General features: G+C 39.9%; 1 protein-coding gene across 1 annotated transcript in view; it reads left to right on the plus strand.

Annotated features, from left to right (window-relative positions):
- Positions 1 to 12,143, plus strand: part of HLTF (helicase like transcription factor) — a 57,393-nt gene that overhangs the window by 15,730 nt on the left and 29,520 nt on the right. Inside the window, 6 exon segments of the mRNA XM_038417697.2 lie at positions 3,457 to 3,547; positions 5,248 to 5,327; positions 5,407 to 5,451; positions 6,546 to 6,635; positions 6,859 to 6,956; positions 10,085 to 10,228. Of these exon segments, the coding sequence (XP_038273625.1) occupies positions 3,457 to 3,547; positions 5,248 to 5,327; positions 5,407 to 5,451; positions 6,546 to 6,635; positions 6,859 to 6,956; positions 10,085 to 10,228 (548 nt within the window).

Here is a 12,143-nt window from a genome sequence, read left to right on the forward strand (position 1 = left end):
CTGGCAGGCTGATGAGGAGCCCCACCATGTGGGCTGCCCTAAGGTTTGCAAGGTCCATGGCTCTGGGCAGCCAGGGGTTTCTAGGCTCCTATGCAGCTAAGAGCCTCGAAGTCAAACTCTAACTGGGGCTTGGGTCCTGGCTCTGCAGCACAGAGTCTGGAAGCCCTAAGAAACTGGCTTTGCCAGGCTCTCAGATGAGGTTCCCAGTTCTGCAGTAGGGAGCTGGGAAGCCATGAGAGCTCCCAGGATTATTGCCACAGAACTAGGAGCCTGGAAGTCCTGGGTTGGGTTCTGAGGATCTGTAGTTCCAGGGTAACCCTGCCATGCATACTGCCTCAGATCAGGGACCCCAGAGCCTTCAGACTCCAGGGGAGCAAGCTAACCCATGAGTTTGGAAGCCCTGGGGTTTCTGTCCGTTGGCAGTAAGTATGGTGTGGTTATCCTGGAGCCACAGATCTTGGTCAGTCTGGCAGCTGCTGGATGAAATTGATATTCTTCTCAGTTTTACCTCTGCTATAGTCCCAGAGAGCAAATTTTGTTTCAGAAACATCGTTTCCAAAAAAAACAATAGTTTTTTAGAATTTCCAGTTTGTGAGAAATATTGATGATTTTGATTTCATTCCATACCAAATTTTGAAATGCCAAAATTTCTGATTAATCAAAAATCCTGAGTTTTCACCAGGTCTGCTTACAATGGCAATTCTCTGAGGATGTGAAAGGTCTTTACAAACTAGTTAAGCCTTTCAGTAGCTCTAGGAGAAGTAATAAAATACACATTTAAACTGAAGTATATGGAGGCCATCTGATTTGTCAAAGTGAGTTGTTTCCACTCTCTTCCCCTAGATTGTGAGGATTTTTTAGTAATATAAAAGTGTAGCACCATTGCATTCATTTGGTTGAACTCATTGTGAAAGGAAAGTTACTGAGTTGGAGAGAGCAAAAATTGCATACAGCACATGCTTTTTCCTCACCATTTATTTTCTGCACCTTTTATTTGCTGGTATTTAATTGCACAAATTTGAGTACTATTTACACTTACACCAAAACTGCTTCTTCAAGTTCAGCTGCTTCAGTTTTCCTCCACCAGGGCGTCCTACTACATTTTATCTCTTGAATTCACTTTTGTGTATATTCTTCTTGGGAATTCTTCGTTTCTTTTTTCTCCAACAGATAAGATCTTCATCTTAAATAATTTTATTTACTTTTTTACTTATGGATCAGTTACAACATATCTCTCTGTTTCCTGTTGACTTTAACTAGTTTTAGGTAACCAGAAACTCAGATATCTCTAATTAGTCAAGTCTGCAGCTAGAACAACACTCATCTTGTAAGTGCTCTATCCTGACATAGCTTTGTTGGCACTGTCCTTGCTATCCATATAGTATTTACATTAATTTTCTCCTTGTTGTTTTGAAGTTTGTAGTTGGGGATTACTACTACATAATGTGGCAATACTCAATTTTATACCTTGATCTTGCAAACAAGTGTAAGGTTTTATTATTATGAACTTTAATATAAGGTAAAGGTCACTGTATCTCACCATAGAGGAAAGACTTTTTTTCTGTGTAAATCGTTTCTAGTTACTTCTGCTCTCTAGCTCTTCATCAGCTCAATGTTGGTCTCATATTTTCCATTTCACAATATCTGTTTTCTCCGCGGTGTAAACAGTATGGTGGTCTGTTGGGACAAGTTGTTTCTCTCAAAGTGCTTTGTATTTAAGTATGAACTTACTAGAAGGTCTGTATTGATGTTTTACATTATTCTTGGACATTTAAATTGTTTATGATTTAAAAAATAGTATCTAAATACAGACCCGTCTTTATGTTGCTTTCTTTTTAAAGCTAACATTTAAAAAGGGTCATCTATTTCAGAAGTGATTTTAAAATAAAAAGGGGCTAGAATAACCCACAAAAGCCATAAATGTATTAGAATATACCTTTCAAGGTCTGTTACAAAGCTAGTTTGTATCTTTTAGTTTGGAAATCTAAGTCAAAGCTATGTCTGCCAGAACCAGGCTGTGGATACTAGGATACAGTTCAGATCAGTGCAGGGCTGTGTCACCCCGGGCTTGAAACCCTCGTGCCTACCATGCCTTGCTGAAGTAGCTCCCCTTGGGCTGCTCACAAACAGCCTTCCAGCATGCAAGCCATGTCCTGAGTGGTCCGGGTGTAACTGCAGCCTGCTTCGTACCCACTGGTTCTCACCAGCTTTTGTTATACTGCAGGGGGACCTCAGCACACTCCCCAGTCCCGATTTGCTTACAGAAATGTATGTCATGTACTGGATAGCTTCTCTTAGACAGTGTAAATATATTATGTCCTGTTCTTCCTTTTAAGGGAAAAATATGTCAGCTTATTATCTTAAATAGAGTTACCCAGACACTTCGGCTTCAACACACTGGATTAGATGAAACAGTAAAGCAACTTTATTAACTACAAAGAGATTTTAAGTAAGTACAAGTAATGAGGCATAAAAGTCTGAAATGGTTATTTAAAAAAAAAAATCAGGATAGGCACTAGGAAGTGTTTTAACTTAACAAACTATATTATATTCAAGCAGCATTTCTCAACACATGCTTCCAACAAGGCTACTGACCAAACTCTTCAGGTACGGATGCCCCCCAGATTCCAACATCTGTTTTCCTTTGTCATCTTAGTTGCAATGTCAGAGGCAGACAGGGAGAGAGAGTGGGAGTCTTGGGGTGTTTGCCCCTTCTTTTGAAAGTTTTAATCCCCGCCCCCCTCCTGAAAAAACTCTTCCAGCTTGGAGTAGGAGACAGAGTTTGTGAGGAAGGATGTTCCCTGCTGTTTTTTTTTTCTACCTGATTGAGCTTCCTTTGTTTTCCCTTCCTACTTGATGACTCTGTTTACTATTTAAATGCAAATTAAGGCAAACGTACTCCTTTGTTCAAGACAGAATTTTTTGACCACTTAGGTGGAACGTGAGTTTTGAACATCATACACAGTAGTTTTATAACTTCACATACAATGTTGCCACATGAATGTTATCAGATCAGTATTGACCAGCAAAGTATGAGTTTTCAAATATCTTACAAAGACACACCTTCTACAGAGATTATTACAATAGTGTGTAGGGTGTGAATGCCTGGGTGTATTCCATCACACAGGCTGTTAACACTTTTTTTTACTTCTTTTGTATGCAAATTTAGCTGGGCAAGGTGGTGAGTGGTTGCTTTACTATGTCAGCATTTTAGATGGCTGGAAATATATTAGGAAGGTCTTGATAGTATTTTTCTCACATTTACAATCGTGACTCAAAATGCCAGTTATGCTAATTTCACTCTGAGGACTTGAGAACATTATTTTTGACCTAAATCTGTACTAGTTTTATTTATCAAGTAGCTTGGCTTTCAGGCAAAAAGACTGTATTTTCCTTTTCATAACTCTTTTTTTTTTTTTTTTTTTTTTCTTTTCTGTTTTCTCTTTTCTCCTGAAGAGACCGGCTGTAATGTGGAGCCCAGCATTTCTAATGTAAAGGAGAAGAGTGAAACTGTTCAGTCACAATGTTCTAGTTCTCGACCAAAAAGGTAATATCCTGAAACACACTTTTTGTCTTGCTGGCTTGCTGCATGACATTTGAATAAAGTTAAAGAGATTAGCAAAAAACTAGAAGATGCAGTCCCTTTTCAGGTTTTTACATCAGTTGGATTGGAGTAAGGATGATCTTATCTAGGTGGTAAGTGTTTGGTGTCCTCTCCTCTGCCCATCATGAACTTTTTTTCCAAGTGACTCTTGCCTACATTCTAAATCAGGGATCTCAAACTCAAATCACCGCGAGGGCCACATGAGGATTAGTACATTGGCCTGAGGGCCGCATCACTGACACTTTTTCATATAAAAATACAAAAGCCCCCTCCCTACCCCCGGCTCCAGCCCTGCCCCACTCCACCCTTTCCACGAGGCCCCGCCCCTTCCTACCCCTTCCCCAAATCCCCACCCCTGCCCTGCCTCTTCTGCCTCCTCCCCCTCCCCCCCAAGTGCACGGCTCCCCACTCCTTCCCCTTCCCTCCTGGAAAGCACTAAGTGATGCCAAACAGTTGTTTGGTGGCGTGAAGCGCCTGGAGGTAGACAGAGGAGTGGGGATGCAGTGCACTGGGGAGGAGATGGGGCGACAGGTGAGGGGAGCTTGGCTGCTGCAGGAACTAACTCCGGGGGGGGGGGGGTGCGGAGAGTTTGGCTATGTGTTTGAGACCCCTGTTCTAAATTTTTATTATTCCTCTTGTCAGTATAATAGTATCAAAGGTGTTAATTGTAATCCATTCTTGTAGTAATGTTGTTTTGATACCCATTCTTCAATTTTTTTTAAAGAATCTAAACAACAAGGTTAGATTGCTTTGTTTATCTGCCAGTGTCCATAGCAGCAGTATTCCTTTTTCTTTCCCAAGCTGCAGCTTACAGTTGTCAGAAGTATGATGTAATGTATATAATAAGGCGGGAAGTATCAAAGACCATTAATTGAGACTGAGCGATAGGCCTGATAGCAGTGCCCGGTATCTACTTCACAATTAAAATTAATCAGTCTGTATTTATTGTTTAAAAAACTTGACATAAACTTCTGATGTCCTGCTAAATGCCATTAGTTTTTGTCAGTGTTTCACGTATACTTCTAGATCAGGAGTTCTCAAACTGTGGGTCGGGACCCCCAGAGCCCAAGCCCCACTGCCCAGGGCTAAGATTACATGCCCCTTGCTCAGGGCAGAAGCTCTTGGGCTTCAGCTTTGGTCCCCACCCCCTTGCGGTGGAGATAGGGCGGCGGGGCTCAGGTGCACTCAGGGGCTCAGGTGGACTCAGTCTTTGGTCCCCCCTCCCGGGATCGTGTTGTAATTTTTGTTGTCAGAAGGGGTCACAGTGCAATGATGATGTTTGAGAACTGCTGCTTTAGATGCATTGTTCTATAGACAAAAGGGACAGCTTTTGGCTTGATTTGAGTTTGAAACATATTAATATGTTCATGCCATTTTATCATGGCACAGATTGTTCTTTTTATTGGTTCGTGTAAAGATCTGGGTTTTTTTTACATTTAAAATAGTCTGTTTACAGATTTTTTTTTTCTTTTGCATATTGAAGTGCAACAATAAACAGAGTGCATTTTGTTTCGTCCGCCTCCATCCTCCAAGGAACTTTTCAAAGCATATTGGTCGTATCTATTGCATGTTAGTCTGTGTGGCTAAAACATGCTCTTCAAGTTTTAGTACTGGTTGTGAGGGGTTTTGTTTTAATATTTTAGAGCTAAAGCTGAGAAACCCAAATATACAGTAAGCAGTGACTCAGAAGAATCTGAAGAGTGGCTACCACAACAAACCAGAAGTAAGCTGTATTCAAATAATTGGGTTAAAACAGAATTAATTTCATTCCATTTTTAAATATCATTTGTTTTTCTTTTCAGCCAAATGTGAAAAAGATCTCCCAGCAACCAGAAAGAGAAGTAAAAGTATGTTTCTTTGGGGTATAAATCTTTCCGTACCAGAAATTTAAGCAGAAATTGTACACCTGAAGATACTTCAGACCAACTTATTATCAAGAAAAGAATCCGTATTACAAATGTTTCAGTAAAACTCCTGTGGACGTGTGTTTAATGCTGTGAGCATGTAACTTGGTTTAACCACCTATAAGAGTAAATTTATCTATTAGAAGTAGAACCTTGAACTCTCTTATTTAAGAAAGGACTATTCAGTTGGCTTAGTGGTGATGCACTCCTTCCCTGGGCTTATGTTTCTTAACAGCTTTTCTGGTTGAAGAAGTAAGTAAGGATGTGACAGGCTTTGAAGAGAATCCTTTTCTCCTTGGTAAAAGGGATGGGATGGTGGAAGGTGTAGTGAGGAAACATGAGATGCTTTAGATTCTGACAAGGATGTAGTAGAATGTAAGCACAGAGATGGAAAAAGCACATTCGAAAGGCAAAGCTATATGACAAGATAAAATGCTTAGATGCTAATCTAAAAATACAAGAACATATGTTATCTGTCAGACTAAATACCTCTCATGGAAGAAAATCTGAAAGACTATTGGTACTCTGCATTGAGGGCTTGTTTACGCAAACACTTTGCAGTGACCAGTGATGTAGATCTACCGTATGCTACCTTGCCTGGACTACGTGTCTGTGAGAACACAGCTGGCGGGCACTAAAAGTTCCCTAGTGCGCTTTGATCTATGCTGCTTTGAAACGAGAGTAAATTACAGCACGCTAGGGAACTTTTAGTATTCGGCCGCAGGACACTTAATGCATGGCAGGCTAGCGGAGGGTAGGTTTACACCCCAGTTTGATGGGCGCTAAGTATTTGTGTAAACAAGTCTAAAGTACTTTGTGTATGTGTACTCCTGGAGTGAAACTTGTGCTAAATCGTTTGTCCTAATGGTCGATAGATTCTGTCCCTTTGAGAGTTACTCCATGTTAGTAGCTACCTGTAAAACAGTGAGAAAATCAGTTCATTTGGTTAATACTTAGTGACATAAATGTAATAAAAATATACTTACCCATGCACACATTTTTAAAATGTCTTGCATTTGGATGTGGTCTTTTGGCAGCAGCTTCTTGCATTATCCAAGAAGACACAGGCTTTGCGTCTGCTCTTGCATCTCCATCCGCTCCATTAAAAAAGAAAGCAAAGAAAAAAGGTAATGAAGAAATAAACACAAGCCTTATGAATTTTTGTTTCTTTTCAAACTGAAATACTATACAGATGTTTATCATGTGAAGATTACATTATTTTGATGGGGACCTCCGAAAGGACTTCAGGGAACTACTCACGTATTTTTAGCATCGTATTTGTTATAATCTTTCAAAATAAAGGATTAAGGTAAATGATTATCCTACTAAGTGTCACTTCTATTTTCTCAGGTACTGCAATTGTACAGTCTGTTAAAAAAAATGATTCTGAAGAGGGTCCCAGAACAACACTGATCATCTGTCCGCTCTCTGTCCTAAGCAACTGGATTGTAGGTTTTACATTATCATGTTAATTCTTTAATATGTTGTCACTCTTAATTATGACAATACAAATAACATTGCTCCAGTAACTGTCATGTGACTAAAAATTACTGCTTCTCTTAATTTTGAAATAAAGCAGTTGTTCAAAAAATAGATAATTTTTAGGACTGTTGATTAATTGCAGTTAACTCAAGTGACTTTTTTATCGCGATTAATTGTTTTGAGTTAATCAAGATTAATTGCTGTTTTAATCACACTGTTAAACAATAGAATACCAATTTAAATTTAAAAGTTTTGGATGTTTTTCTACATTTTCAGATCTATTTATTTCAATTACAACACAGAATACAACTTGAACAGTGCTCACTTTATAATGTTTTTATTACAAATATTTGTGCTGTAAAAATGATAAAAGAAATAGTATTTTTCAGTTCACCTCATATAAATATCATTGTGCAATTTTTTATCATGAAAGTGCAACTTAAAAATGTAGATTTTGTTTGTTACATTACTGCACTCAAAAACAAAACAATGTAAAACTTTAGCGCCTACAAGTCCACTCAGTCCTACTTCTTGTGCAGCCAATCACTAAGAGAAACAAGTTTGCTTACATTTTACGGGAGATATGCTGCCCACTTCTTATTTACAATGTCACCTGAAAGTGAGAACAGACGTTTGCATGGCACTGCTGTAGCCAGCACTGCAAGGTATTTATGTGCCAGATACGCTAAACATTGGTATGCCCCTTCATGCTTTGGCCACCATTCCAGAGGACATGCTTCCATTCTGATGATGCTTGTTTAAAAAAAATTGCGTTAATTAAATTGATGACTGACCTTGGGGGAGAATTGTACGTCTCCTGCTTTGTGTTTTACCCGCTTTCTGCCACATATTTCATGTTATAGCGGTCTCCGATGCGGACCCAGCCTTTTGTTCTTTTTAAGAACATTTTCACTGCTGATTTGACAAAACACAAAGAAGGTACCAATACGAGATTTCTAAAAAAAGCTACAGCATGCAACCCAAGATTTAAGAATCTGAAGCGCCTTTCAAAATCTGAGAGGAATGGGGTGTGGAGCATGCTTTCAGAAGTCTTAAAAGAGCAACCCAAACCATCAAAAAATCAACTTTCTGCTGGTGACATCTGATGCGGATGATGAAAATGAACATGCATTGGTCTGCACTGCATTGGATTATTATCGAGCAGAACCCATCATCAGCATGGACCCATGTCCTCTGGAATGGTGGTTGAAGCATGAAGGGACATATGAATCTTTAGCACATCTGGCACGTAAATATCTTGCAATGTCGGCTACAACAATGCCATGCGAATGCCTGTTCTCACTTTCAGATGACTTTGTAAACAAGAAGCAGGCAGCATTATCTCCCGCAAATGGAAAGAAGCTTGTTTGTCTGAGTGATTGGCTGAACCAGAAGTAGGACTGAGTAGACCTATAGGCTCTAAAGTTTGACATTGTTTTATTTTTGAATGCAGATTTTTTTATACATAACTCTACATTTGTAAGTTCAACTTTCATGATAGAGATTGCACTACAGTTTTTGTATTGTCAATTGAAAAATACTATTTTATTTTTACAGTGCAAATATTTATAATAAATATAAAGTGAGCCCTGTACACTTTGTATTCTTTGTTGTAATTGAAATCAATATATTTGAAAATGTGAAAACATCCAAAAATATTTATATAAATGGTATTGTTATTGTTTAACAGGGTGATTTAATTGTGATTAATTTTTTAAATCACTTGACAGCCCTAGTAATTTCTGATACTAGAACAAATGGAAGTGACATCATAGAGCCATGAGACTAAATGGCTTTTATTCACTGATGCATGTGATTTATTTCATGTCCATTAAAGAGCTATGAATACTGGTCACCCTGTGAGGGGAGTCATTATTGAGCAAATGGGTTCCACACAGGTTCATATTTCCACCCTCCTTTTTTATTGCAGAAGAGGAGTTTGTTTGTTTGTAAACATGTTAAAGGGATAGTCAGCTTAAAAATTACATCTCTATGCTAAAACTTTATGCTAATGGATTTTACAATACAGAGATGATTAAAATTGAAAAGAGATGAGAAAATTTTGCTTTTTCAGTTTTTTTTTCTTGGCCTGTTTAATTTTTTTTTTAAACTACAAAATTGGACTGTGGACTTTGGCATCTGAAACTACTGTTTTCATTTCATTGTTCGAAACTAACAAATTCGCAAATAGTTTTGAATCAACTGAAACTGCAATTTTTGTGGGGAATAAACTATTCATCTGAAAAATCTTGTCTGTCTCTAGCTATAATTCCTTCTCTAGAGTCTGGTGATTCGTGAAGATGGTAGAATAAAGTTACCAGAAAAAATGCTGCCTAATACTTACTCAGTAGTGGAGAAACTTGCAGAAAACTCAACAAATGAAGCTTTGTGTGGAGAACTGAGTGAGGGAGATTAAATTACTCCCTCCATATATTATATTTGCGTCCTAGAACTGTGATACTTTTTATTGAAATCAGTATATCTTTAGACTTTACCCTTCTTTTTGTCGTCAGCTCAAATTCTGCAACATGGTGCTAGTGCTGGAGAGCGACAAAGGTGAAACACCTTTTAGAAAAAAAATAAGTGACAAGTGAAGACTAACTGTTTTATTTAAGAGGTGCAAAAATGACACTAATGATGAGTAGATCTTGAAAATCTTTAACTTTAACACATGAGAAATGCTAGTAATTTTTAACCTGTCATTCTTGCATTTATTTTTTCTTATTTATTCAGAAATGCCATTGTAGCTTTATTTTACATGTGTGTAAAAAAAAAAAAAAAAAAAGTCTCCTCCCTCTGTCCCTCCCCTCAACTCCATTGCAGTACAATTACTTGTGACTGACTATGCAGCTTTGCTTTGTGTTTGGCTCTGTTATTGCTGTAACTAAGTTGGCTTCTACAGTTCCCTCTGCCTCTCTTACCCTAAAACAATTGACTTTTGTTATGTCTGTCCTATGTTCCGCCATTGGTAGTTGCAGTATGCCACAGAGTCGGAACAGAATCTACAGTTGTTTTGTAAGCCATCCTTAAGGAATATAGATATATGGCAACATTAGATTAATTCCAGTTTCTCTTTAATGACTTTTCTTTTCAGGACCAGTTTGAACAACATATCAGGCCAGATGTTCGCTTGAATATATATGTTTATTATGGTCCTGACCGCAGCAAAGACCCAGCATTTATTTCAAAACAAGACATAGTACTAACAACTTACAACATTTTAGCCAGCGATTATGGAGTAAGTAAAATACTAAATATCTTTTTATAGCAACTTTTTTATCAGATGATAAAAAACCAAACAAACCCAAAATGGCCATTTATGGAGAGTGGGAGGCTTTCTTTGAATGTGTCTATTGTATTAAGTGCTTAGTAGACATTTCTTTGATTTTTAGCAGTTAAATTCCCCACAGATTCTGACAGCATTGGGTTTGATCTATCCTGGGGCTGAGCAGGATTTTCCCTACAATTTCAGTTCTGGGTAGCAGTGGGCTGTGCTGGATCTGAGTACCTGAACTGAGCAGGGACTGTGTATCTTTAGTGCTGAGTCCCCTGGCAGCATGGAAGAGGAAGCTATCTGATTCATTTGCAGAGGGGGACAAGAGTCAGACCTGAGTGGAGAGCAGGTTAGGACAGGCAACTGGAGGGAAGGCGAAAACTGGGGCTTGGGGTGGGCAATTGGTAATTTGGGACTAGCTATACAAAGAGACTGGGACTAGGAGTAGAGGGGGCAGATGGGCTGAGAGGCAGCAGATAGAGGTGTGGGTAGAGACTGAGATTGGATGAAGAGCTTGAGGGAGAGACTGGGGTTTAGAACCAAAGGGGAGGAGATAAGATGGGAGGGGAGACTGAGCTGACAAGGAACTTGGGTGCAAAGGTATAACAAGGAGTGGTTGGGAAAAGAGACCTGAGACACAGAGCTGGGGGGATGGGGGACACTAAAACTGAATGAGAATCCCTGGAGGCCAGTCAGGATGGGGTATGTGGAGGGAGGGGCAGATGGATGCTGGGGTAGAAAAGAGACAGGATTGTGTGAGCAAGGATACTGGGGATAGGGAGCTAGGGAATGGGTGGGAACTAGGGTTGGGCAGGGGGAATGAAAGTGGGGGAGGGGAATAACCGATGGGGAGTCCTGAGGGATGAGGCAAGGATTTTCTGGGCAAGGGAACTGGGATTGGGTAGACAAGGAGAATGGGATGGGGACAAGGAGCCGGGATGGAAAAGACACAGGACTGAGACCAGGCAGAAGAGATTGAGTTTGAAGGGTGGCGGTGGGGGGAGGGAAGGGATTAGGTAGACGTGTTTGTGTTCATTGTATAGTGTGCTCCCCTCCAGAGCCTGGAATAGAACCCAAGATTCCTGAGTCTAACCTTTCTCTGATGTCAGCAAAAAAAATCTGTGAAACCCTCTGGCAAAATGTCCCATCCCCTTCTATTGCTGATCCACACTAAGGATGACCATGTACTACTGCTATTAGTTACTCTGTTAGCTCAATTTGGAGAGCTCTCTGCAGTGGATATAAATGTTCCAACCCTGTCTGCTGCTTAATTTTACATAGCCATGGCACTTCAGTCAAGCTTTTTGAATTGCATAGTGAGGGCCCTACCAAATTCACAGTCCATTTTGGTCAATTTCATGGTCATAGGATTTCAAAAATAATAAATTTCATGATTTCAGCTATTTTTAAATCTGAAATTTCAGTGTTGTAATTGTAGGGATCCTTACCCAAAAAGGAGTTGTCGAGGGGTCACAGAGTTAGTGTGTGTGTGTGTGTGTGTGTGTGTGTGTGGGGAGGAAAGGGGGTGTTTGATACTGCTACCCTTATTTCTAGGTTGGTGCTTCCCCCCCCCCCCCCCCGCTGCCTTCAGAGATGGGCAGGTGGAGAGCGGTGGCTGCTGGCTGGGATCGCAGCTTTGAAGACTTATGTGCTGTTGCTTGCAGCAGTCCTGCAAGGATGGCATGGGATTGCAATCCTTATTTTTGCACTGCTGCTGGTGGGGCACTGCCTTCAGAGCTGAGTGCCGGCTCTGAAGGTAGCACAGCAGTAAGGGTGGCAATACCAAAACCCTCCTAAAATAACCTTGCAACCCTCCTGCTACTCTCTTTTGGGTCAGGACCCCCAGTTTGAGAAATGCTGGTCTCCCTCATGAAATCTA

The sequence above is a fragment of the Dermochelys coriacea genome, chromosome 9 (assembly GCF_009764565.3).
Source record: "Dermochelys coriacea isolate rDerCor1 chromosome 9, rDerCor1.pri.v4, whole genome shotgun sequence".
NCBI lineage: Eukaryota > Metazoa > Chordata > Testudines > Dermochelyidae > Dermochelys > Dermochelys coriacea.